At 32.4% G+C, this 24,840-nt stretch overlaps 1 protein-coding gene across 4 annotated transcripts in view; it reads right to left on the reverse strand.

The window, feature by feature from the left end:
* The window catches only part of Luzp2 (leucine zipper protein 2), a 510,973-nt gene that overhangs the window by 157,154 nt on the left and 328,979 nt on the right, over positions 1-24,840 (reverse strand). For all 4 annotated transcript variants that reach the window (XM_058577025.1, XM_058577022.1, XM_058577023.1 and 1 more), the window contains 2 exons: positions 18,354-18,416; positions 14,958-15,020 (listed from right to left, as the gene is read on the reverse strand). In XM_058577025.1, the coding sequence (XP_058433008.1) occupies positions 14,958-15,020; positions 18,354-18,416 (126 nt within the window). The remainder of the gene's footprint in view (positions 1-14,957; positions 15,021-18,353; positions 18,417-24,840) is intronic.

Raw genomic sequence — 24,840 nt, forward strand, 5'->3', positions numbered from 1 at the left:
ACAGCTACCAGAGCTTTTGGGGATACAGAGCAAAAAATGCCATTAATTAAAAAGCTAGCCTTTGAACAAGCAAATCGTTGGTGCAAGGAGGCCATTAGACCATGGAAACATGAAGATTTAAACACATATATTAAATTATGTAGAGACATTAATGAACAAGGGCAAGTCTTGGCAGTTACAGTACAACAGGCTTTAGATGCCAGGCTGAAAACATGCTACAATTATGAACAAACAGGACATTTTAAAAGGAGTTGCCCCATAGGAGGAGGGTTTAACAAAACTAGGTATCAAAGGGGTAGAATACCGGGTATTTGCCCATGATGCCATAGAGGGAGACATTGGGCTAATGAATGCCATTCTCAAACCACCATAGAGGGTACTCTGTTATCAAAAAATGGACAATGACTAGGTGTTTACCCACAATATCATGGAGAAAAGCATCGGGCTCCATTGCCAAAAAACGGACAGGGGGGCCCAATGCTCCGGGGCCCACAAGCACAAATATTTGGGGCAATGGAGGAGCCCAGCAAAACCATCAGGGTAGTGCCCAGGATACATTATCCATTAGATTCCTCATCAGACAAACTAGAGGGAGCACAGGGTTGGACATCTGCACCTCCGCCAGAACAGTACTAACTCTAGAGATGGGAGTTCAAATCATTCCCATGGGGTAAAAGGACCTCTTCCCCAAGGAACAGTAGGCTTATTATTGGGATGGATTTCTTCCACTCTAAAAGGACTTATGATAAGTCCTGGGGTAATTGATCCCGATTATGGAGGTGAAATAAAATTATAGCCAGTTCTCCAAGGGGTATAACAGTAATTTCACCAAGATATAGAATAGCACAGTTATTACTAATACCCAGCCTGCATGATAAATATTCCAGTCGTACTGTAGAAAGAGGTTCCAGGGGATTAGGCTCCACAGGTGTAGATTGGGATATGCTGTCTTTAAATTTAGATTCTCGCCCAATGCTAAAACTAAATATTCAAGGACATGAATTTAATGGACTACTGGACACAGGTGCAGACCTTAGCATCATATCTCGTCAAGAATGGACAAAACATTGGCCATTACAACAGGCCACTCAAATGCTTCAAGGCCTAGGAGTGGCAACTAATCCCCATAGAAGTGCAATGGTATTAGATTGGAAGGATCCTGAAGGATGTGAAGGAACTATACAGACATATGTATCATCCTCCTATAAATTTATGGGGACGAGATGTCCTAGATCAATTAGGTTTGACATTAACAAATAACATCAAATGTGCCCACTATTAGGGCTAGACAAGGTTTTAGGAAAGAAAAAAGATTAGGAGAACAAGAACAAGGTATAGCAGCACCAATTCAAATAGATCAAGGAATAAATAGACATTGATTGGGTTTTCAGAAGGGTTCACTGAGACAATAAAAATTACTTGGAAATCAGAAAGACCAGTATGGTTTCCTCAGTGGCCCCTGACTAAAGAAAAGATACAAGTAGTGCATGACCTGGTCAAACAACAATTAGCGGAGGGACATATACAACCTTCTGTATCTCCCTATAATACTCCCATTTTTGTCATTAAAAAGAAATCTGGTAAATGGAGATTATTGCAAGATTTAAGAGCCATTAATAATGAGATGGTAATTATCGGACCTGTTCAATCAGGGATTCCCCAATTATCTGCTTTGCCAAAAACTTGGTATGTTTTAGCTATAGATATTAAAGATTGTTTTTTTTTTTCCATTCCAATTCATCCTGAGGATAGTCCAAGTTTTGCATTTACTGTCCCTGCACTGAATCATAAAGGTCCCGATCAGAGATATGAATGGAAAGTACTCCTCAAGGGATGGCTAACAGCCCAACTATGTGTCAAATTTATGTTAAAAAAGCAATCCAGCCACTTAGAAATCAAAATCCTGAACTATAAATATTTCACTATATGGATGGTGTATTGTTACCACACAAAGATAAAAAAACATTGCTAGAATGTTATGCCACACTTACAAACTTATTTAAAAAATTATAATCTAGAGATAGCAATATATATAGTACAATTAAATTTTCCAATTATTTAGGAATTCTGTTATCCTCAACCATGGTCCATCCACCAAAAATTCAAATACGAGTAGATCAACTCAAATCACTTAACGACTTTCAAAAGTTATTTGAAGACATAAATTGGATGAGGTCTTATCTAGGCATACCAACAGGAGAGTTTGGACCTTTATTTGATATCCTAAAAGGTCCATCAGATCCAAATTCACCCCACATATTAACGCCTGAAGCAAGAAAGGCATTAAAAATCATTGAAACATATATGGAAAATATGCATTTGGATAGAATTGATATAAGTTTGCCTTTATTATTTATTGTACTACCAACAAAAAATATTCCTACAGGAGTATTTTGGCAAGAAGGTCCATTATTGTGGATACATTTATCTTATTCTCCTAACACTATTCTTACTAGATATCCTGAGGCCGTAGGACAATTGATACTCAAAGGAATAAAAGCAGTGAAGGGAGTGTTTGGAATTTCTCCCAATAAAATTATTACTCCATATACTATGGATCAAGTTGATGAGTTAGCTAATGAGTTAAATACTTGGGCAATAATCATGTGTAAATCTAATGTTTCATTTGATAACCACTTACCATCTAACCCTTTGTTGTCTTTTTGGTCTTCTCATCCTATAGTTTTTCCAAAAATGACAAGAAAATCACCTATCACGAATGCTCCAAATATATTCACTGATGGGTCAAATAATGGTAGAGCAGCTGTAGTTACCCCTGATCAAACTTTTACATTTTTAGTACCCAAACAATCAGCTCAAAAGGTAGAGCTTAATGCAGTATTACAAGCTTTTGTGATGTTTAAAGATTCTGTATTTAATTTATTTTCTGATAGTCATTATATAGTTAATGCTATAGTATCCCTTGAAGATGCTGGTAGGACTTTTCCCTTCCTCTACTCTTTTCTCTTTGTTTTCCACTATACAAAGTCTAATCTGGGGAAGAAAAGATCCATTCTTTATAGGACATATCAGGGCACATACAGGATTGCCTGGAGCCCTTAGTTTGGGCAATGATTTAGCTAATAAAACTACACATGACATACAAATTTTCTCTACATTATAAGAAGCTACAAATTTTCATAAAAGGTTCCATGTCAATGGTAATACTTTACAAAAGCGTTTTAAAATAACTAAGGAACAAGCTAGACAAATAATAAAACAGTGTCAAAATTGTGTGACATTTTTACCACAAGTCAATCTTGGAGTCAATCCTAGAGGACTGGTACCTAACCATATTTGGCAGATGGACATCACACACTTGCCAGAATTTGGAAAATTAAAATATTTGCATGTTACAGTTGATACTTCTTCTGGATTTTTATGGGCTCCCTTCATGCCAGAGAAAAAACTAAAGATATTATAGCTCATTGCTTACAAAATTTTGCCACTGTGGATGTTCCTAAACAGTTAACAACAGATAATGGTCCTGGTTATACTTCTACCTCTTTTAAATAATTTTGCTCATCATTTGACATTACTCATACAACAGGAATCCCATACAATCCACAAGGAGAAGGCATAGTTGAAAGAGCTCATCAAACTATTAAAATGCATATATTAAAGCAAAAATAGGGAATTGGGAAGGGGTATATATCCCCCCAAACATAGACTTAAAATAAACCTTTTTACTCTAAACTTTTTGAATTTGGATTCATCAGGGCTTAGTACTGTGGAAAGGCATATGTACCAAAAAATGTACATAAGTCTAAGGTACTTTGGAAGGATATTTTAACAGGACAATGGAAAGGTCCTGACCCACTGATTATCTGGAGTCGGGGTTCTGTTTTTGTGTTTCCACAGAGAGAACAGCAGCCAATTTGGATTCCAGAGAGACTAACTAAAGTGATTTCTACAGAACAAAAAGAAGATGACTTGGCTCAAATCCATAACAGCTGATATCCTTACATCTGCAACAGTGGTTCTCCCATACCTAGAGGCAAATGAATAATGAACACCATTAAAGCCTATTTCAAATGTAAAAAACCTTGGGGCTTGCTTTTGGGAATACCTTCATACCCATTATGCAAGTTACAGGAAAAAGGATGGGATATCCAAAGAAGACTCAAACCCAGGTGGTAACCAGGATGCCTTTTTCAATATCTATTTTATTATTGCCTTTTCCCACATCATGAAATTCTATTTTATTTTTTTGAGCTCATACAGACCTAGGTTAATGTTTTTCTGATCAGTTCTATTTTTTGACTGTGAAGTTTTTAAACATTGCAATGGAGATTTCACCTGTGTAAAGCTACAAGGCCTTTACTATTGTCTTATGTGTTGTATGTTATGTGTGCACACTTGTGTTTTGTGTTGTATGCCTGTATGTGCGTATGTCCATATATCACATATGAGGAGTGCTCATGAAAAAATGGATCCAAATATATATTTTTTATTCACGTGATTTAAATGGTTTAATTTAAATAGGGTAAACAGCAGTTGAGGATTGTTTTAATATGTGAACAAAAAATGAGGTTAACAAATCTGTTTGTTTACTTTCACTTTCCTTTTCATTATATCTAATTCTATTCAGGATACTAAATGGTTTAGAAAATTGCTTTATTTTAGTGGCTTCTGGAATGTTACATAATTTTTTTCTTAGCCTTCATTGCCAGAATTCCTATCTTCATCCCAATGCAGGTGAAGACAAAGATAAAACCAAACTACAGCTTCTGCGATAGCTATCACAACAAACTGTATAAACTGATGCATCAATGAATAATGTAACTCAACAAGTGATGCTCAATCAAGGAGTCGATTTACTTTGGGAGGAAATGAAGATATTAATAGATTCTTCTGCTTTGAACTGCTTGCAGAACTTGTCTGGACTATGTATCACTTTTATGCATTGTGAACTATCTGTTGGTGCAATGAATTGTGGTAGTGCTGAAGTATCTTTGCTGATGGTGTCAAAGGTGGTACAATTTTTCCAAAGGAGCCCTCAATTGGCTTGGTGTCATGACATTTCTGTATCTTCCTCTCTTCTGTTTGTGATGGTCATTCAGCTAAAATTTGGGGGCCAACAGAGGTGAGGCAAAGAACCTCACATCCCCACTGGCACCAAGGCCAAATTTGGGGGCCAACAGAGGTGAGGCAAAGAAGCTCACCCCCCCACTGGTGCAAAGGCCTATCCACAAGTATGGCTGTATGCTGAACCAGTAGTAAATGATGGGGGTATGATCCAATTGCAATGGTACCAACCTAAGACAGGAGGCTGACGCCTTGAGGTCAGCTCATCTGATGATGGGTAAGGACCAAATGTAGAATTGGAAAACCTAAGACAGGCAGGGTCTCTTAACCACATGCTTGATGTTTAATTAAACAGAAGGGGGGAGATGCTGAGAGCCACAGCCCAGCCGGTCTGAATGAAGCATGGCATTTATGCCAGAAGGGAGTGGTTGAGAGGTGACCAGCAAGCCATTGAGATGATGATGGTTATGTTAAGCTGTGTATTCAATTGTATATTAGACCCCTGCTGTCTGCCTTGGCCTGCTACTTTCTCATGCTACTTTGGAGTTCTTGCAGGGATTCCTGGAGAGTTCCCATTGGTTGGGGAAGTGCCGGAGGAGGGATTTCCGGTTGGTGGTTCCTGGAAGGGCCGCATGGGAGATGTGCGCGGTGTGGGGGATAAAGGAGTTCCTATTTTGAACCTACGTGTGCCTCGTGGCGGCTCGGTTATTTTGTGCCCTGCCAGACTGTGGCAATTCTTTAGTTTATATTCCACTTTTCTATCAAGTCTTTGAAAATATAGCAAATATTGTTTACTATAGTATTAGAAAAGTAGTGAGTGAATATTGAAAACAGCTTTTTAGAGCTGCTTAGAGATTTTAAGAGGCTACTAAGCAAAGTATTACTAATTCACTCAAAGGAGGAAATGGGTGTCATCTTGAATACTGACTCTAAATGTCTTTTAAGAAACTGTTTCAAATCTTAGAATGAGAATTTGAGGTTAAATCCAAACTTGGTGGGAAAAAATGTACTATGACCATTTAGCAAGGTTTGGAACAGGTACAGGGAAGGACATGAAGAACACACAGATGTATTTATATTTTCAAACGGATCTACAAGTTCTGCCACTCCATTTTTAATGTTTTGTTCTATTCTGTGATACACCTTTTTTAAAATCCTGGATTACTTTAAAATGTGGTTTATAACAACCCAATTTAAAATATGAAAGGTTAAAATTTATATACATTTTAATGGAACTGGAGATCAAACCTAGAACCTGGAGTATGCTAGGCTACATAGATTATATAAAGTTGTAAATGTTTTCTTAAAATTATTACTACTACTACCACAAGCCTGGCATATATATATGCACACACACATACCCATACATATATATGTTTTAAAACTATGTGTATGTATGTGTATATATATATGTTATAAAACTATGGGTGTATGTATATGTGTGTGTATGTATATATGTGTGTATATGTGTGTATATATATATCCCTCAATTTTAGAATAAATGAACAGAACAAAAAAGAGAAGACAAAACTGGGAACAAGCATGGATTATGACTAATGACAGCCAGAGAAACCTCCTCCAATTTTTTCCTGTGAATTCTTAGAATGAAAATGGTAAGCATTAACATACAAAGCAATAATTATTAAAGTATTAACGTTTAGATCAATATGCACCAGCAATAATCTGATAAATTTTATAAATTTCTAAGAAATATGATATATGCAAACCTATGAAAATTTTGGACAAGTTCCAAACAGTCAATGTCTTCTTGAAATGCATTATCTATTGACTCCAAACCCCTTACTAATTAAGAAAGCATCTTGGCCAAGAAGAATACATTGCTCAGTGCTGGATATATACTACATGTAGAGTAGATGCTTTTGCTCAAAGAAATGAATATGAAGTCAAGAGACTTCCACAGAATTTGTCAAATCATAGATAAGTAACTTTAAATATCTGGACTTGGTTTCTTCAACCAAAATTTCTTTAAAAAATGTTACACTAAACTTTATAATAAAATTGATTCTTAATGTTTGAAAATTCCCAAAGCTTATGGAGAAACAAATTCAGTATTCATTTAATTTTAGCTTTCCATGACTTCTAATAAGAAATAAGTGTGACCTTTTAAAAATTTCATCTCTATTACAGTTTTAGTGAGTAATTAAAAATAAGTGAGGCTATTAAGCTTTTGTACTTTAAGCATGGAAGTAATAAGGCTGAAAACCTGGGTTGACTCTGGCAGTGAACTCTTTCATGATTCTTACCCACAGAATATGCTCTTAACATTCTCTAAGACTATTAAGAGTGGATCACAAAAATAAGAAGTCTTAGAAAAGACACCTCTATTTCAAGCAATTGTCAATTCTAAACTGAAGGCATCATATTTTTATACTGAAGACACTTATTTTTAATAAAGTACAGTGAGTTTTAGTTACCAACTAAATTATTTTCTTTCATGTTACCAAACTTGTAATTCTAGCTATTCATGTCTGACCTTTAGACTTAGGGTGCATTAAAAATGTTTCCTAAAAATACGTAATATATAAATCATCTTAAGATACAAAGTAGAAATATCACTTGGCATCAAATGACATTGAGAAAGACAAAACCCTTCCACTCAGTTGCCCCATAATTTCAGGTGGCTATTATAACTGCTCTCGGTCTTGATTCTCTGATCCATCATAAAGAAGATCAAGTTGACTATCCAACTCATCATAGAACTCGTTTGAGGCTCAAATGAATGTGTTCTGAAAACCTTAAAGCTTGTGGATTCATGCAAGAAAGTAAAACAATAAAACAAGTAACTAGTCAAACCTCTTTTACAAGGCGCCTACAATTTAGAACCTTACTTCATTTAAGTGGTGATAATTTGACAAGTAACAATGAATGGCACTGAAAATTCTTCAGCTCATTTATAAATTTGGTTTAATATATGGATGGAATAAGTATAAATTAATGAGAGACAGATGCACTAAAATTGCACAAGACTTTAAAAATTCAGGTACAATAGTTTCAGAAAATGCTTTATAAATAACTGGAATGATGATATACTTTTGACATTCACTGGTATCCAGTCTTGGAAATATGTGGAACATTCTCTGGAAATAGCTGACAGTGGGGCTATGAAATTTAATATGTCTAGTTTTCAGAGGAAATAGCGATGATGACACATGCAATTTTGATGTCTGAGCTTCAGAAGGAATGGATCTCTTCTATAGTTACAGATTTTAGAATAAATATCAGCATTTGATATGATTAAATAAGCATATATATTATAGGAACAGCTACCACAATAAAACTATAAAACGCTGCCAAATACACTAGATATATTTATCCCAACAAGTTATTTTTCATAAAATATAAATAAATAAATACATACAAGGTGATAGTTTCTATTACTTAATAAATTTATTTTACTCCTAAATATTTTGGTGGTTATGAGTAAGGATCAAACTTCTCTAGGTTGCAATTCTTTCATTGTGTAATGGAATGCAAAACTCTTCCTCTCTCTCTCATAGGACTTGTGGTAAGGATTAGATGAAATAATATACATCATAGAACAGGATAAATTATAAAATGTGAGTCAAAAAATGCTACCTCAAAGAATGGCATTTTGGCTTGCTGAGTACTTTGAAGTGAAAGGCTTTGGAAGAGACTCAGAAGTTCTCTCTCTGAACATCTGCCCACTTCTCTTCTGCAAGGTGAGTCATAGAAACCAGAACCTTTGGTCCCCAAAGACATCCATAACACTTAGAAATGACACTCTAACCTTCCTCTGCCTTTCTTTGGAAGAGCTGCTTATAAAGAAATTCTCTGACCTACTTTTCCTAATAGTAGGTTGTAAGACTCTCATACCAGAGGAATCTGACCTCATCCTGAGGAGCAGGGGATGCTATACAGAAAGACCAAGGAAAATATGAACAGACAGACATTTCTGGGTATCCACCCCTGCAGTCGATAGCTACTACATCATACTTTTTTGTCCAATCACATTTGTACTTGGTTCACCGTTCTTCATCAAATATAAGCAAAAACAAACAAACAAACAAACAAAAAAACAGTTTCGGAATGTCTTTGGTCTTTATTTTGGAAAGATCCTGTGTCATGTAATAGTTTGATTAAATATATTTTTTATGCTTTTCTCTTGTTTACTTGCTTTTTATTATTCAATTTCAGCTAAGATCCTCTTATGATGGAGAGGGGAAAAAAATATATGTATATATATATATATATATATATATATATATATATATGTATGTATATATATATATATATATATATATATATATATATATATATATATATATATATATATATATATATATATATATATATCATTCTGCCTCTATAAATGCAATTGTATCTTACATTAAATTTCAATTAAATATATAAATTTAATTAATTAATTACTTATTTAAAAAGTAATTTAAATCACTATTTCAAATGCCTAGGAACACATCTATCATCAAAATTTGTTCAATAAATAACAAGTATAATCACAAAATTATCATTGCATAGCATATTTAATATATAATTGTCTTTCTTTTAATTTTGTCTTGTTTTTGTTTTGTGAAACAGAATGCATTGAAAATCCCCAAAAGTTGGAATATGGGGAGAAAGATTGACAATTTTGGCCCAAAAGGCTTTCCATCTGAAACCAAAAGTCAGAACATAGATAAAGAGTTCATAGGCATGTGTTGCAACTACATTAGAAAGAACAACAAAAATTTGGAGTGAAGAAAGTGAACAGAATAACCATGGTCAGCAAGCCATCAGTAAAAAATAAGGAAACATGATGGAGCAAACAGAGGAGCAGGGGAAGGATTCAATACAACCCCAGACTTTGCCTGATAGATTTGAAATGGTTGTTAATAAAACACTACTTTAATTACCTTGAGTAAATAATTTCTCAGGCCTTATTTTAAACACACAGAAACACACATTATGTATACATGTTTATGAATATGTACACACAAACACATATCCCATATCTCAGATATTTCTAAGTTGTCTGGAGGAGCAAATGGGATAATGCATATAAAGCACATAGCAAATAGGAAATGCATAGGTATTGCTTAATATATGTCAGCTTTTTATAATATCAGAAATTTTCTAGTTCTATTGATTTGAGATTATACATGTAGATGAGACAAATAAAACTTTGGGGATTTTTGAAATCATGTAATTTGGGCATGTTTAACACCTACATATCATTTATTATATTTATAATGAATAATACAAATATATATGTATGTACAATAAATGTATGTATAAACAATATATAAATGTAATACAAAATATATAAATGTAATATTAAATGAAGTGATATTGCACTTCTAATTTTGTTTACGAATGTGTAATACATAATAAATGTATACAGAAATGTATATATATATAAATATATATGTATATGTAAATATATGTAAATAAACAAATGTAACATAATTATCATATATATAAATGTAACATTAAGTGAAGGTTGATTGATATTGATATTACACTTCTTATTTTAAAAGCCCAAATGGGAGCAGTCTGACATGTTGCACCAAACACTTGGCAATTGTGTAAAAACGTCAGTCCTCATAAAATGAAAATCATGTCCAAAATTTATGTTCGAAGACCTTCTCAGTCAGGCTGTAATTAATTATAAGCTTATGGAAGATGAAATGAAGTTCAGAGTTAATTTCCAAATATGTTCGAACATTTCTCCTTTTGAATATGTTGTCATAAATATTAGTTTATTATGCCTTTATTCAACATAGTAGTTGATAGTTTAAATTTTTGTGACCAAAAATTTGTGAAAATTGACTCAATTTTACCAAAAATAAGTTACATAAAAATTAGAAACAGATATCAAGTCACTAAAATTCTAAAGTGTATATTCAACTGCAGAATTATGAATTGTATAATAAACTAAAACGATAACATTCATTTTATAATCTCTCAAAATGACAGTTTGTAATTGCTGTATTGTATTTGTTAATTTTTATAATTACATACATACCTACTTATTTGGTTGTGTTTCATTAAAGAGAATGCCCAGTGAAAAAATAAGTCTTAAACTCAACTTCATCTTATTGAACTGATAAAAATGAACTGATGAAAATATAAATTGTTTTCATTTTCTTAAAAGTAACCAGTATAAGTTATTGATTAATCTTTTTATTACAAATAATAAGGTTCTTATTAAAAATGACAAAATTAAAAGAAGAAGGCATTGTTATCACAATGTAAATTAAAATCTTATCACTCATATACATATGTATACACATATACACATTCATGCACATTTAAGGGAATGGTTAGTTCACTTTGGCATATTCTTATAGAAGATTATGCATTTAAAATGAAAAGATCTCTTTATGTTTTAAAATACATGTTTTAATTATAATTTTATATGTGTATCACATGGTTCTAATTATGCATTTTACAAAAAACTAGATAAAAATATGACATATGTCAAAATATTATTTGTGCATGTTGTTAGTGATGGTATTTGAAGTATTTGCTTATAGCATTATATTTTGAAACTTCTCTTCAATGAGCAAATAACCCTCTTGAAAGTAAATATCTATAATACTTAATATCTAATATATATATATATATATATATATATATATATATATATATATATATATATGACCAGCAAATGGAGAAACGGAGCATAGATATTATAGAAATGTCTTCTGCAAATGTTATGATGAAGGATTCAAGGTAACTCAAGTATTAGCAATGAGTGAGTTGTCACCTCCTTCTTCAGTAGAGAGTACTTTCTGTAGCTGGCCGACTTCCCAAAGCCAAAGACAGTTTCCAGGCTTTAATAAGGACACTGAATTTATCATGGTGCCTTGGAATTGTCAGTACATACCATTGTTTTTAGCATTAAATTTCTAAGCTCCATCAGCAAGTGCTGCTCCTTCAGTCTCTGCATTTATCAAAAAACATCAATTCAATCCAAAATTGAACAGAATCTATGGGGAAATCACTTGAAATAGAATCTTCAAGTTATCATCTCAGATATAAGCAAAGTATCATCAAAGAAAATTTGTAAGCTCATTTTCAAAGGTACATGAGTGAATTTCTTTGGGAACCTACTGCTTAGTGCCACATACATGAGTTTCTGTGATCTAATTCCCTGACTTGTTTATTATTTAGTGTTTTTATTCAATAGTTAATAAACTAATTGATATTGCATTAAGCAAATCAGATAAGTTTGCTGTCCTCATGATAAGTGGATGTGTAATGCTCATTACAGCAGAAGCTAGTAGGTTGCTTCCTGCAGAAGCTGTGCATTGCCTCCTGATCAACAATTCCCTTCCTTTCATTTTATGCCAAAAAGAAACATATTTTCATAACATAATCTGAAAATATTAAGGTTTTATTTTGCATATATCAAGTGTGTGGAGATCTCTCTTAAATTCATCTTCTTTATGAAAATAATAACCTTGAAAGACATGCACCTCCCTTTTCTCCTCTCAGCACATTTGGATGAGGATACCTCTTACACATCGCCAGCAACCATCGTGAAACAATGAGGAAGCAGAGCTTAGAGCAAATCAAGTTGAGGGTGGTGATATGAAAAGGTGGAATAAAGACAAACTGCAGTCTTCTTGTCATTGTTAAGTTACTGAGAAAACTATAAATTTGTCATGCTTTCAGACTTTTTATTAGACTTTTCAAAAATCCTGCCATGAAATAGCTTTTGAGCAGGTTAACAGCTTTGTTTTCCAATAACACACAGTTCTCCCAATTTTGTATATTTGCATTGCTCCTAAAGTGGCACAAAATAACAAAGATTACAAATCATGTTTCAGTTTTCACATAGTTTTTTCAGCAAACTTTGATTTGAGTAACTTCTGAAAGTTGACAAATTACGAACTACTTTCAACTGGCTTATAACAAAAAAGAAAATCACAGAACATTATAGGATATTCTTATTCTCTTCTCCCAACTCTTCCAAAACTCTTATTTTAAGAAATATAATTCAAAAGATTCAAAATCCTCATATGATCTATTATTTTTGCAAAAGTCTCTCAGCCTAACACCTACAGCTCATGAGTGCTAAGGAAACTAGATTTGTTTTAAAACACTTCTAACTTTGTGCAGTTAAACTAACTCACAGAGAATTTTATATTTCTTTGGAAATGATGACAACACACACACACACACACACACACAATTTTGTTGTAAATTTCAACTGTTTTTTTTTTTTAATTGAGCGAAAAAGCTAAGTCCAGGCTGAATGGAAGAGTTAAGTTAACCTGAGCTCCACAGTCTCAGCATGAAAAATTAAAGGGAGAAAGCAAATACTCTGGCTTTCAAGTTCATCCTATCTTTTTATCAAATAGGGTGCTGGGAGGTGAGGTTACTAAGTATGAATGGAATTAATTAACAATTTCCTTGGAGTACAAGGAAATACCTTGCTCTAAATAAAGCCAAAGAAGTGGCAATCTGTGCCCAGATTTATGTTTGCATGGGATAAGTATTTAATAAACATTGCTTGGCATAAGAAGAAAGTATTTCTATAAATCCAGAGCCAAGAATAAAGATACCAAAGTAGAAAGATGAGTCATTTCTCATTGTTCTCATTAAAGAAATTGCTAACTTTTTCAATTATTAAATAAAATAGCGAGTTATTCCTTTTTATTTTAAACCTAACTTTTCTAGTTTGAGATGATTATTGTGAAAATTTGCTTAAAATATATTGCATATAAGTTAATTTATACTTATTGTAATAATGAATTATCATTATTACTCATAAAAGCCTAATGCTATATTACTCCCTTTCATTTGGCAAGGCAGATGTGCAAATGCATATTTAAAATATCTGACTTCCGTCACCCCTGCTCAAAGGGGAACAGGAAACTATTTGTATTCATTTTTCTTTGCTGCTATAACACATTACCACAAACTTAGTGGCTTAAAATAATGCAAATTTGTTGTCCTATAAGTTTCAAGATCAGGAGTCTGAAATGAAGTTTTTGGAATAAAAGTCCAGTGTTAGCATGGTAGCTTCTTTCTGGAGGCTAGAGAGACTCTTTTTCCTTATCTTCACTTCTACTGCTTTTGTGAACAAATGTTTTCTTTACCTTTCTTGCCTCATTCTTATAAGAACTCATACAGTTAAATTACTGCTTAACTAGATAATAAAGATAATTTTTCATCTCAAGAATCTTAACTTGAGGCTGGGGTTGTGGCTCTATGATAGAGTACTTACCTGGCATGTGTGAGGCATTGGATTCCATTCTCAGCACCACATATAAACAAATATGTTTATATTTAAGTACAAAATAAAATAAAGGTCCATCAACAACTAAAAACAAATATTTGAGTTTTGTATATAAAAGAAATTTAACCTAGTCACGCCTACAAAATGTCTTTTGCCTGAAAGATAATACTCACCAATTCTGGGAATTAAGATTGGAATATCTCTGTGAGACCATTATCCAGTCCACTATATATATATAGGTTGTGTCAGATTCCTAGTTATTCATAGGATTTGACCAGGTAGTTTTGTAATGAGAGTATCAGTCCAAAACCAAGCAATCATAATGAAATATGAGGACTCTTAGTATCTTTAGGAACTTCTGAAAGTCAAGAGTCTAGGTCACTGGAAAACTTCTTTGGATTTTGCTTAATGTGTGCTCTAGCTCACAGCAATTTTGCAAAAACAATATTTCCCCATATTGAATTAAAGTAACTGGGATTGAAAAGGAAATACTTTGTAACAACATCTTCATTTAATAAGAAATGTACATAGGAAATTATATTTATCTACATTAAGTGGGCAAGAACATTGAAGTATCTTCAGTGCTTTAGCTTGCAACTCTAGTTCTTGACCAAGTACAGAAATAAAGTTTAAGTTAAATAACGGTTTTGAAAGTTTAGATATTGAGCTAGGAACTTGGAGGAGAGAGAAAGATGCTCACCTTAAATAACAAATCCTTCTTCCCATAACGAAGTTCCTTTAGCTGGGCTTGGATCTTTTTTGACTGTAAAAGCAGAAACATAGATTAGTACCTAAATTCACTTATGTTTCCAAGCTTGTAGATACACATTTTTTTCAGACTGCACAAGAGTAAATTTGTATTGAAGCAAAATAGAACTCCACTACTTTGGAAATAAAAAAGGAACACTTAAACTCTGCTTTGGGCCTCAAACATTCCAACATCTGAGATTGGAAGAGAAAAGTCAGAGCCTATTTTTTAAAAGTCTTATTTTTAAGAAAATATATTACTTAAAGAATTTTACTTATTGCTCTTCCCCACTCTTTAACCAAATACACAAAATTTCTGTCACCAAGGCTTTGCTGAAAATATAATTTTAGATGTTAAATATATTTGTGTATGTGCATGCCTCAGTTGTCACGGTTTATATAAAATGACTTATTTTTACATATCAAGTATAACTAAATTTAAATTGAAGAGCATGTTTAAATTTTCCACTTTTCTAATGGAGAAGGCATCAAGCAAATATTACTGGAGGTAATATACTTAGGAAGAAGATATATTTGACTACAACACTAAATTATGTTCTAAGACATAGATGATGAGCATGCTTTCCCAAATTTGCAGAAGAGATTTAGTTTCCAACATTTTAATGTAAGGACCTCAGTTTACTGTATTTTTATACCTTAGATTTGGGGTCCTGATATTTTATTCAGGAGAAACACACACACACACACATACACACATGCACACATTCACGTACACGCACATGCGCACACACACGTTTATCATGGTCACAAGAAGAAAAATAATAATAATTAAACATACTAATTGATTTTTTGCTTCTTCAGAACATATACTAAAATTAGAATAATACAGGCAGGGAGAGGTAGAGAGGAAGAAACAAAGGAAAGACTGAGAAGGAAGGAAGGAAAGAAGAAAGAAAAGAGTTTTAAGAGTTTGACATATTAACAACTCTGTACTACAACTCTAAACAAGGAAACAACAGAAATTTGTAATTTCTTATAAGGTTTTTAATGTTTTATCATTGCTATAAAAATTCACTCTTTTTTTCATGATAGGAATACTGAAGTGCATGGGGCATAAGAAAATAAAAAGATGTCATTATGTGTCTATATTTACTAATATTTTACTCTGAATTTAAAGTTTTTCTTGAGCCACCAGCCCTTTAAATTAATAAATTTACTTCAAAATTAACAATTGCTTCAACTCTGCCCTCCCCCAATTTTCACTAGTGTCCAAATATAATGATGTTTTAGACATAGCATCTCTGTCTCTTATTAGTTTTCTAAGATAATCCTTAATTTCCTGGCTGTTATGTTGTGCTACTCATTTCAGTAAAAGATAATTTCTATTAGGTTTCACAAATTGAATGCAAAGTTGATTGACATTTTTCCCGTTTTGTCACAGTCTAGTGTCTAGAACCCATTTACACCCAGGCTGGATAGTCTCTTACGAAAATATACTTTTTTCCTAATTAGTGTTGACAGGTATCAATGTGAAATGGGAGCTTGTTACTACATCCTGTGTAGGTGATGTGCCCAACTCCTTTTCTAGCCTTCTACTAAGTTGGTGCTCTTTCAGGTATCAGAAAAAAATCATATTATGTCATTCGGGCTACTATTTTTAATGAACATTTATGCTGAATAAAGACAATATATATTTAAAAAAAATTAATCATTATTAAAACATCAATTATTGTATTATGTAATTATTCATTCATTAACTACAACAAAACTCAGATGGTGTTTTTCTTCAGTTAGCAACCACAACGTGGGTGATTTCTTGAGCTTTGTTATAAAAATAACTTTCAAAAGCTGTTCTTATGGTCTCTCCTCTCTTCTGTCTAGCAATTTTCTAATATTTAATGAATTAACATTTAGTGAATTAATTAAGCAAATCTGTTCTGAGCATTTGATGATGAATTATGAAACAATCAATTTTGATTCAGCATATCTCTTTTGTAATGTAAATCAATACTAAGGACAATTGACATATTGGTTATATTGTTAAGAAGATTTAGAAAAATTAAAGTCATCAAAAGAATAAACTTTAGATAATTGAGAAATTGCTATATTTAGGATTTTGATAATGTTCTTTTTATTACATAATCTATTGTAAATGTAATTTTAAATGTTTGTGTGTAGATAAAGACTTTTTGTTTATTTGTTTGTGAAGGTATATTCTCACCTTGGAGAGAAAAGAAATCCAAATTTTGACTAGGCATGTGACCACTCTAATAACATTTTTCAGCATCCCTTCAACTTGGCTAGGCATGTGACCTAGTTCTGGACAAAAGAGTATATGATGATGGACAATTTCCTCCTTAGAGTACCAAAGAGCAGTGCTTATGTTCCACCTGAAATCTTCCCCTTCTCTCTCTCAGAAAGAAAATGACTGGAAAGGTGTTTTGGGTCCAGGAATGGTAGCTATGGTTCCATGTTTAGAAGATGGTAGATCTGTGTGAAGAGCTCTCTGCCTTATTTCTACACAAGAATGGAAAATGAGTCGAATTTTCAACATGCATGTGTAAACCTTTGCTCTTATTCTTCCTAAGACCCTTCCTTCCCAACTCTTGCACAGGTATTAGGTCTTCTTTGTCATGTGAAAAAGTGTCTCATACCTGTTCCTTATCAATTAAAGGCTTTTCATGGAATAAATCTCTGCTACAAGTACTCCTTTCTGTGTGTGCTTCTTGCAGGATACAACTAACACAATGAATTCCTTCTCCTCACCTTGAGGAATAAAAGACCACTTCCAATACTATCACTACTATTTTATTGCTCACATTAAAATTATTTAATATGAACTACATTTCTACATTAAACATAGGATCATAGAAAGATCTGAAGGTGAGAGGTGAAAGAAGTTAATTATTTTAGGTAAGCCTGGATGAATCAGAATGACATTTTCTTCCCTGAGAAATGAGTGAGACAATTTTGCTGCACAGCAAACAGAACCAGTGAATGGATTTATGATCACTACCAGCATCTTCATTCTGACAATTAATTATCATTACAAAACTTTGTAGAACTCACGTAGACAATACAAAAATAAAAGGAAAATTGATTAACTTCCAGGAATTTTCTATTAAGGAAGTTCTGGTAGTAGAGTTAAGGGAAGAATCTAGGATATCACCCCATGGAAAACAACATTTAGCTAACTTTTAGTTTTTTCTTTAGCTGTAAAATGTTAAAACATTTGAAGATACAGAAAAGTTTAAAATGTATTTTATTATTCTATTCCAAAGTTTGATTTGTGTTAGGAAAAAAATACTGGTTGTCTAGATTAAAAAAAAAATATATTGGACATGAATATTGTTTTTCTCCAGTTGAAGCTAGAAGAAAATTTACTCACCTCTTCTGCATGGATCCCACACAGCTTGCTTCCTGACAAAAGTTTGTTTTTCAAGCTTTTATTCTGAGGAAAGAAACATGGTTTTATGCTCAAAAGTAATAAGATACCAAGAATTTCCTTAGTTTTACCAACAATATTACATTTAGTTCATAGGCTAGATCTTTGTGATATATAGAATTTGTAAAAAGCTGAATTAAATCTGTAATGTAAGATAGAGTTCTTTTTATTTAAACAAAAATTTTATGTACTAGCATTAACACATTCATTTAAAAAGGTAAAACTACTTAGACTCTCATTTATTTTTATTTTATTATAGTTATGTTTATGATTTTATAAAATAATATTAGTTACAAATCAGTAATGCACGATGGTTTCTTAAAGCACTATTTGAAGTGCAGGCATTTATTCCTGCTGCCATCTCTTCTGGTCATCTTATATGCTATCATAGTCTTCATTCCCTCTGACAGTCATAGCTTTAGATTTCTCTACATCCCTTATCTCTGGACATTGCTCTTAAAGGTCTCTTTCAGAAGCATTTTATACCCCACCTTAGAGGTGTGCTCTCTCTGTTGAGTGTAAGTACAGACAGATCTGTTAACCCATTTAAGTCTCCCATAATTGGTACAGGTTAATAGGAAAAAAAACATGTTCTCTAATACTACTTCTTAATCATCCAAATATATACATATATATATATATATATATATATATATATATATATTTGTGTATATATATATATAAATATATATACACACATACACATATATATACACACACATATATAATATATATATATTTTCCTTTTTGGTTCTGGGGATAAAATCCAGGGTCAGGAGAATGCTAGGGAAGTTCTCTACAACTAAGATACCTACATTCTCAGCCCTACAACTATAGATATTTATTTATGTCTCTTACACACAGATTTTTCTGTCTTTTGCCCCAGTAACTGAGGAACAAAGACCAGATGGGCAAACTAACAACAAAGAAAAGAAATTTAAAAAACACACAGAATTTAGATCTCATAATGACTCCAATGGGTAAAGTAATAAAAAGGGAAAGTATGCTTTTTTTTTTACATAATACATAATGACTCTAAAGATGCTCAATTTGATGAGTAGCTTGAGCAAATTGTACAAAACCAAATATAGACTGAACAAACAAATGAATGGGCACATTAAATTTAAGAGATCTCCTCCATAAATCCCATGTGATCATTTTGGGTTTTTTCCATTAAATTTTCAAAATTTTAAGTTATTATTTTAATGATACAATATGATTATATAAAATAGTAGGATTTGTTGTGACATACTTGTATATGCACATAATTTGGTCAATTTTATTTCTTATATGATTTCAAACATTGTTTCCTATTTTGTTTCCCTTTTATGCTTTAACAGAGTACAGGTGTCCTGTTTGAAAGTTTGTTTACTTTCCTCTGTAGTTAATTGTTGAAATTCTGGAAAGTTCATTTAGAATTTTAGTACTGTGAAATATTTTACATAAACAAGGAGAGCATTACCTTGATTCACTCAGGTTAGATTCTTTGGGGAATAACTGTACTTATACAATGATGCATAAGATTAAGGTTTGTGAAGAGAATCTAATATACATTATTCCTACATTTAGAAATATGACAATAAAAGGCTATATGCCGCTATATTCTAACTCTCTAATGTTGCTTCAATTGTAGAGCAGAACCAGATCTCTTTAGGACTGAGATAAGTACAAATGGTAGGATGACTTATGTACCAAAACAAAGAACCCACACCTCAGTGGCTTTATTAGATATGAGAAATGACTACAAATTAATGGCGGCAATAATGTATTTAAACATTGGTCTCTGTACTCTATACTACTTAAAATTTGCAACTTCACTTAAGATTAATCTGTCCTTTCTTCTTTATTTTTCTTCTCCCTCTGTGTCTGAAAAAGAGGATGCTGCAGTAGATTCTGAATATTGATTTGAATAGTGAAGATCATTATACATACTAATTTCAATTGTTTAAAAATGATATAGATTGATATTTGCCTGAGAAAGAAATATGCATTTTAAAGATGATAGACTATAAATCACCAGTTTCAAGATGTTATTTATCATTTATCTCTGATTATATGATATAATTCTAAAAATAAATGGTTCTTTTTTTTTTTCCTTGTGGTGCTGAGGATTGAACCCAAGGCCTTGTTTATGCAAGGCAAGCACTCTACCAACTGAGCTGTATACCTAGCACTAGATCATTCTTTATTGGTTTGGAACAGTTTTTCTTTCAGTAAAATGAATATTTGTCTCCCACATTTATAGACTCATAAGCATTGCTAAGCATCCTACAGAATTTACAAGGTTTTCCCTGTGCCACCCAGATGATCAAGTATTGATATTGTGGCAATATGGGTTGAACAAAATTAAACAGATTTATTTTCTGTGAAATTCTTAGAGCCTTTATTATAATACTATTTATGGTAAAAAATGTTTTTCTATAATTCTCTAACAGTGGGTTATTTTTGACTAGAGCATTTATCTTTCACTAGAATTCGAGGAATATTATTATAAATATTAACAGATGTTAGGTATTAATAAAGGAGGCAAAAAGAATCACACTAATATATTTTGTTGGAATTTAGGTCATTGTTTTTTTTTATTTTTATAATGTTCAAGAAAAAAAATTTAAACATATGTTACAATGGTTAAAAGAAGATTTTTTTTTCAGAATTTTTGTAATAAGTGTCGAGAGTTTTAAAATAAAAAGGAAAGATGGGACTCGACTCCTAATACAGCAAAGACAGCTGAGAATGCAGTCAATAAACAGAATTAGGAGAGTCAAGGGATGGGAATTTTTCACTAGGAGCCACTGCCCTGGATAGGAGGATATTGCTAAACAAACTTCACAGGATTCTTGCTGAAGACACAATATTAAGAGTAGGGATGAAGAATTAGGTTACACTCAAATATCATGGGTGAGGGATCTCCCTAAATTGAATTAGCAGAATTCCTACTACAACTGGACTAGGCAGACCAAAGACAAGGCCCAGTCTAATAAGAAGGTTCAAAGGAATCAGTCTTAGTTTTAGTTGAAGAGTCTTGTTTTCATTTTGTATCTAAAAAATCTGCTCACCTTAAAGTCCAAAAGAATTTTACTTAAACATTTCCCTAGAACTGTTAGTTTTTGATTGTGCACTTATGTGTAATTTTCATTAAGTTAACCTGCTCCTTTAAACACAGGTTTCCAGGTACTTGAACACCAGCTGGTGAAGGGACTTTTCTTTGTGTACTGACATATCTAAGAGCCTTTTACAAAAATCAGTTGAGCAAATAACTTCTTGGGCCGTTATGGAACATTAGGCAACAGACCTTCCTTCTTGCCATGAACAAGTACACAACCAGATCAAATATACTAAGCAAATGTTTCAGACATGACAACAACTGTCAGATCATGGTCCCAGAGAGAGGAGCAAAAAAGTTAAAGAACTTTTCGATCTCTGGTTTTCTATCTAGAGGCAATTTATGAGTTATAATGCAAAAGAAAAAGCCAGAAAGAATACATAAGTTTTGATAAATATTGAGAAGGGTTTGACATTAGAAGAAGTTTGTCAGGAAGAATTTGTGTGACAATGTACCAGAGTGTTGGGATCAATGTAGAAAAAGAGCTTCAGATTTTTAGTGGGTCCCCTTATTCCTTTATATGAATGGAAAATTGCATTTGTATAAAGTGATCTGCAACAACAACAGTTAAGAACCAGTAGGAAGGAACTGCAAGGTGAAAAATCATTAGCACTTATATGAACATTCAATTTCCAATCAGTCAAAATCAAAAGACTTAACAACTCAGGTGTTTAGTAAAGAACTCAGAAGGGACAGACTTACAAATAGAGCTCAAATTAATTTAGGGAGCAGGGACAGGGAAAAGTGAGGGAAAGAGCAAGTACTAGGAATGCAAATGGAGTAAATTATATTCAATACATGTATGATTATATCAAAATGAAGCCCACTATTATGTATAACTATAATGGATTAACAAAAACTCATTTAGATCAGTCCTACATAGTTTTAAAACAAGGTTCAAAATAACCACATTGAAAAAGTGCTATTCAGGGCTGGGATTGTGGCTCAGCAGTAGAGTGCTTGCTTAACAGGGGCAGGACCTGGGTTCGATCCTCATCACTACATAAAAATAAAGGCATTGTATTGTGTCCATCTACACCTAAAAAATAAATGTTAAAAAAGTGCTATTCAGTGAAATAAAATTTAAACATAGAAGAAATAAAGTTCAGATACTCAAAAAAGTTATATTTACAATTCAGTATTCATTGAAGACGGTAAGACACAAAAGGAAGTAGAAAATCAGATCTTTAAAACAGGCAAAAAATGTCAGTATAAAATATTATTATGGGTAAAGAAATATAATGTCATAGATTTAAAATAGCATTATGTTATGTTATGTTTATATTGTATTTTATTATGAAAATGTTTGGGCCATAATTCTGAAAGACACAATCCTAAACACAATATTACCAAATGTTGAAATCCTGGCAGATCAAAATCCTTAAAGTTCAAAAATCCTAAACTATGAAAGTTCCAGAAATATTATCTGGCAAAAAACAATTTAAGTTCTTTATAGATAATTAATTCGCATTTGTAAAACATATTTATTTCTTAAACACATAGAAACAGAGTGAAACACCTCACAGGCCATTTTACACAATGTAATAGGAAATGATAACACATATATTTTTCACAATAAACAGCACGTATGCTAACAGTTATGAGCAGATGAACCACATTCACAAATTAGGTCAGAAACTGAACTGTATACCTGCATAACAATATGGTTTGAATTGTGTGCAACTTGATTTGCAGTTTCGGTCATCTGAAATTCTATGAGGGACAACCTCATTCTTTTGATGAGATTGAACAAAACCCGGAATGGGTCACCACTGCATAAGCAATCACTGGAAGAGCTATCGCCTGGAGGAACTGGATGTTTTGCAAATTAAGATGTGTTAAAAAGACAGATCCTCATTCACTTTGTAACAACATTTATACCTACATAAACCATGCTTAAACCTCAAAGTCAACATTATGATAATGCAATTTTGTACTGTCAATTTGTCAAAAAAGGAATAAAATGGATTAGCTATCTGTAAAGGACTTTACTGAACTTGTACCTCTACATCTCCAGTACAGGAATGGGATGGTACCTGCACACAAACAGGGTGTGTCTTCCACACATAGTCCACTCAAGCACACACAAATTGCTCTGGTAACATCCTCACAGACACATTAAAAAAATGTTTTAACTGCATTCTAGGTATGTGAGCTATATAGCATTTTTAAACTTTGTCTATCATTAAAATGAACTCATCCCTTTCTCAAAATTTGGCTTTCTACCCCATTATATATTCTTTCTTTCCTTTCCTTTTCTTTTTTTTTAACACAGGAAATGTGAAATGTGGTTTTATAGATTTTCACTTCTAAGGTTTCAACATTTCATCATTTAATCATTCAAGATCATAATTTGGGGGGACTTCAAACTTTAGGAACTTGGTTTTTTAGAATTTCAATATTTAAGATGATGACATTCTGTATCATGTCTTTCTAGATAATGATTGGCACTGATATTTAAATATATAGAATTTGTTTTGGGGTTTATTCAGTCTTTTAAGTCTGCCATTATTGCATCAAATGCTTTGACAGTCTTATTGGGAACTTACACAATTGAAAACTGTTTTATCATTGTGAAGAGTTGCTGTCTCTAGCATTAATATAAAGCACATCTTAATTTCTGCCAAATTTCTTTTATTATGCCTTATTTATCTGATACAAAAAAGGCAACTGTTTCTCATGTCTACAGAGCATGTCTATTTTTATATTTTTATTTTCCTCTGATGTGGGTCTTTATATATTAAGTATGTCTTTTACACTCATTATATAATTTGTTCTCATATTTCATGCAGTCTGGTAATCTCCATCTTTCAATCAAAGTATTTACGTGTAATATATTCTCCATTATCAAACAATTTGCTATTCTTTTAAACTTTTAAATATTTAGAGTCTACTTATCTGTTTAGAAATATTTTAGAATTAATATTATTCCACTTCACATCTCAGACTCCATCATACTTAAATACTAAGTAAAAAATTATAAAACATATATTAAATGAGAAGACCTGTGAGCCATGATAAAATCATTAAGGACACCTAATTTGAAATGATTTAATCAGAATATTCCTGAAGAGGCACTTAGCCATGACTTGATAGCACAAATGAATAAATTAAAATAATTCTAAAATTTTCAATCACCCAAAGAATGAAAAATATGGTATTTTTCTCAGAGTTCCACTTTATCCAGTTTAAATGAATTGAAAGAACAATAATCCATTTAGGTATAATATGTCAAAATGCACTGTACTATCATGTATATCTAAAAATAAAACAATTTAAAAAAAAAAGAAGAAAGAAGAAAAAAGAACATTGAGAACATTATTTGCA

The sequence above is a fragment of the Marmota monax genome, unplaced genomic scaffold (assembly GCF_021218885.2).
Source record: "Marmota monax isolate L192 unplaced genomic scaffold, Marmota_monax_Labrador192_F-V1.1 WCK01_AAM20220418_F8-fsc00061, whole genome shotgun sequence".
Taxonomy (NCBI): domain Eukaryota; kingdom Metazoa; phylum Chordata; class Mammalia; order Rodentia; family Sciuridae; genus Marmota; species Marmota monax.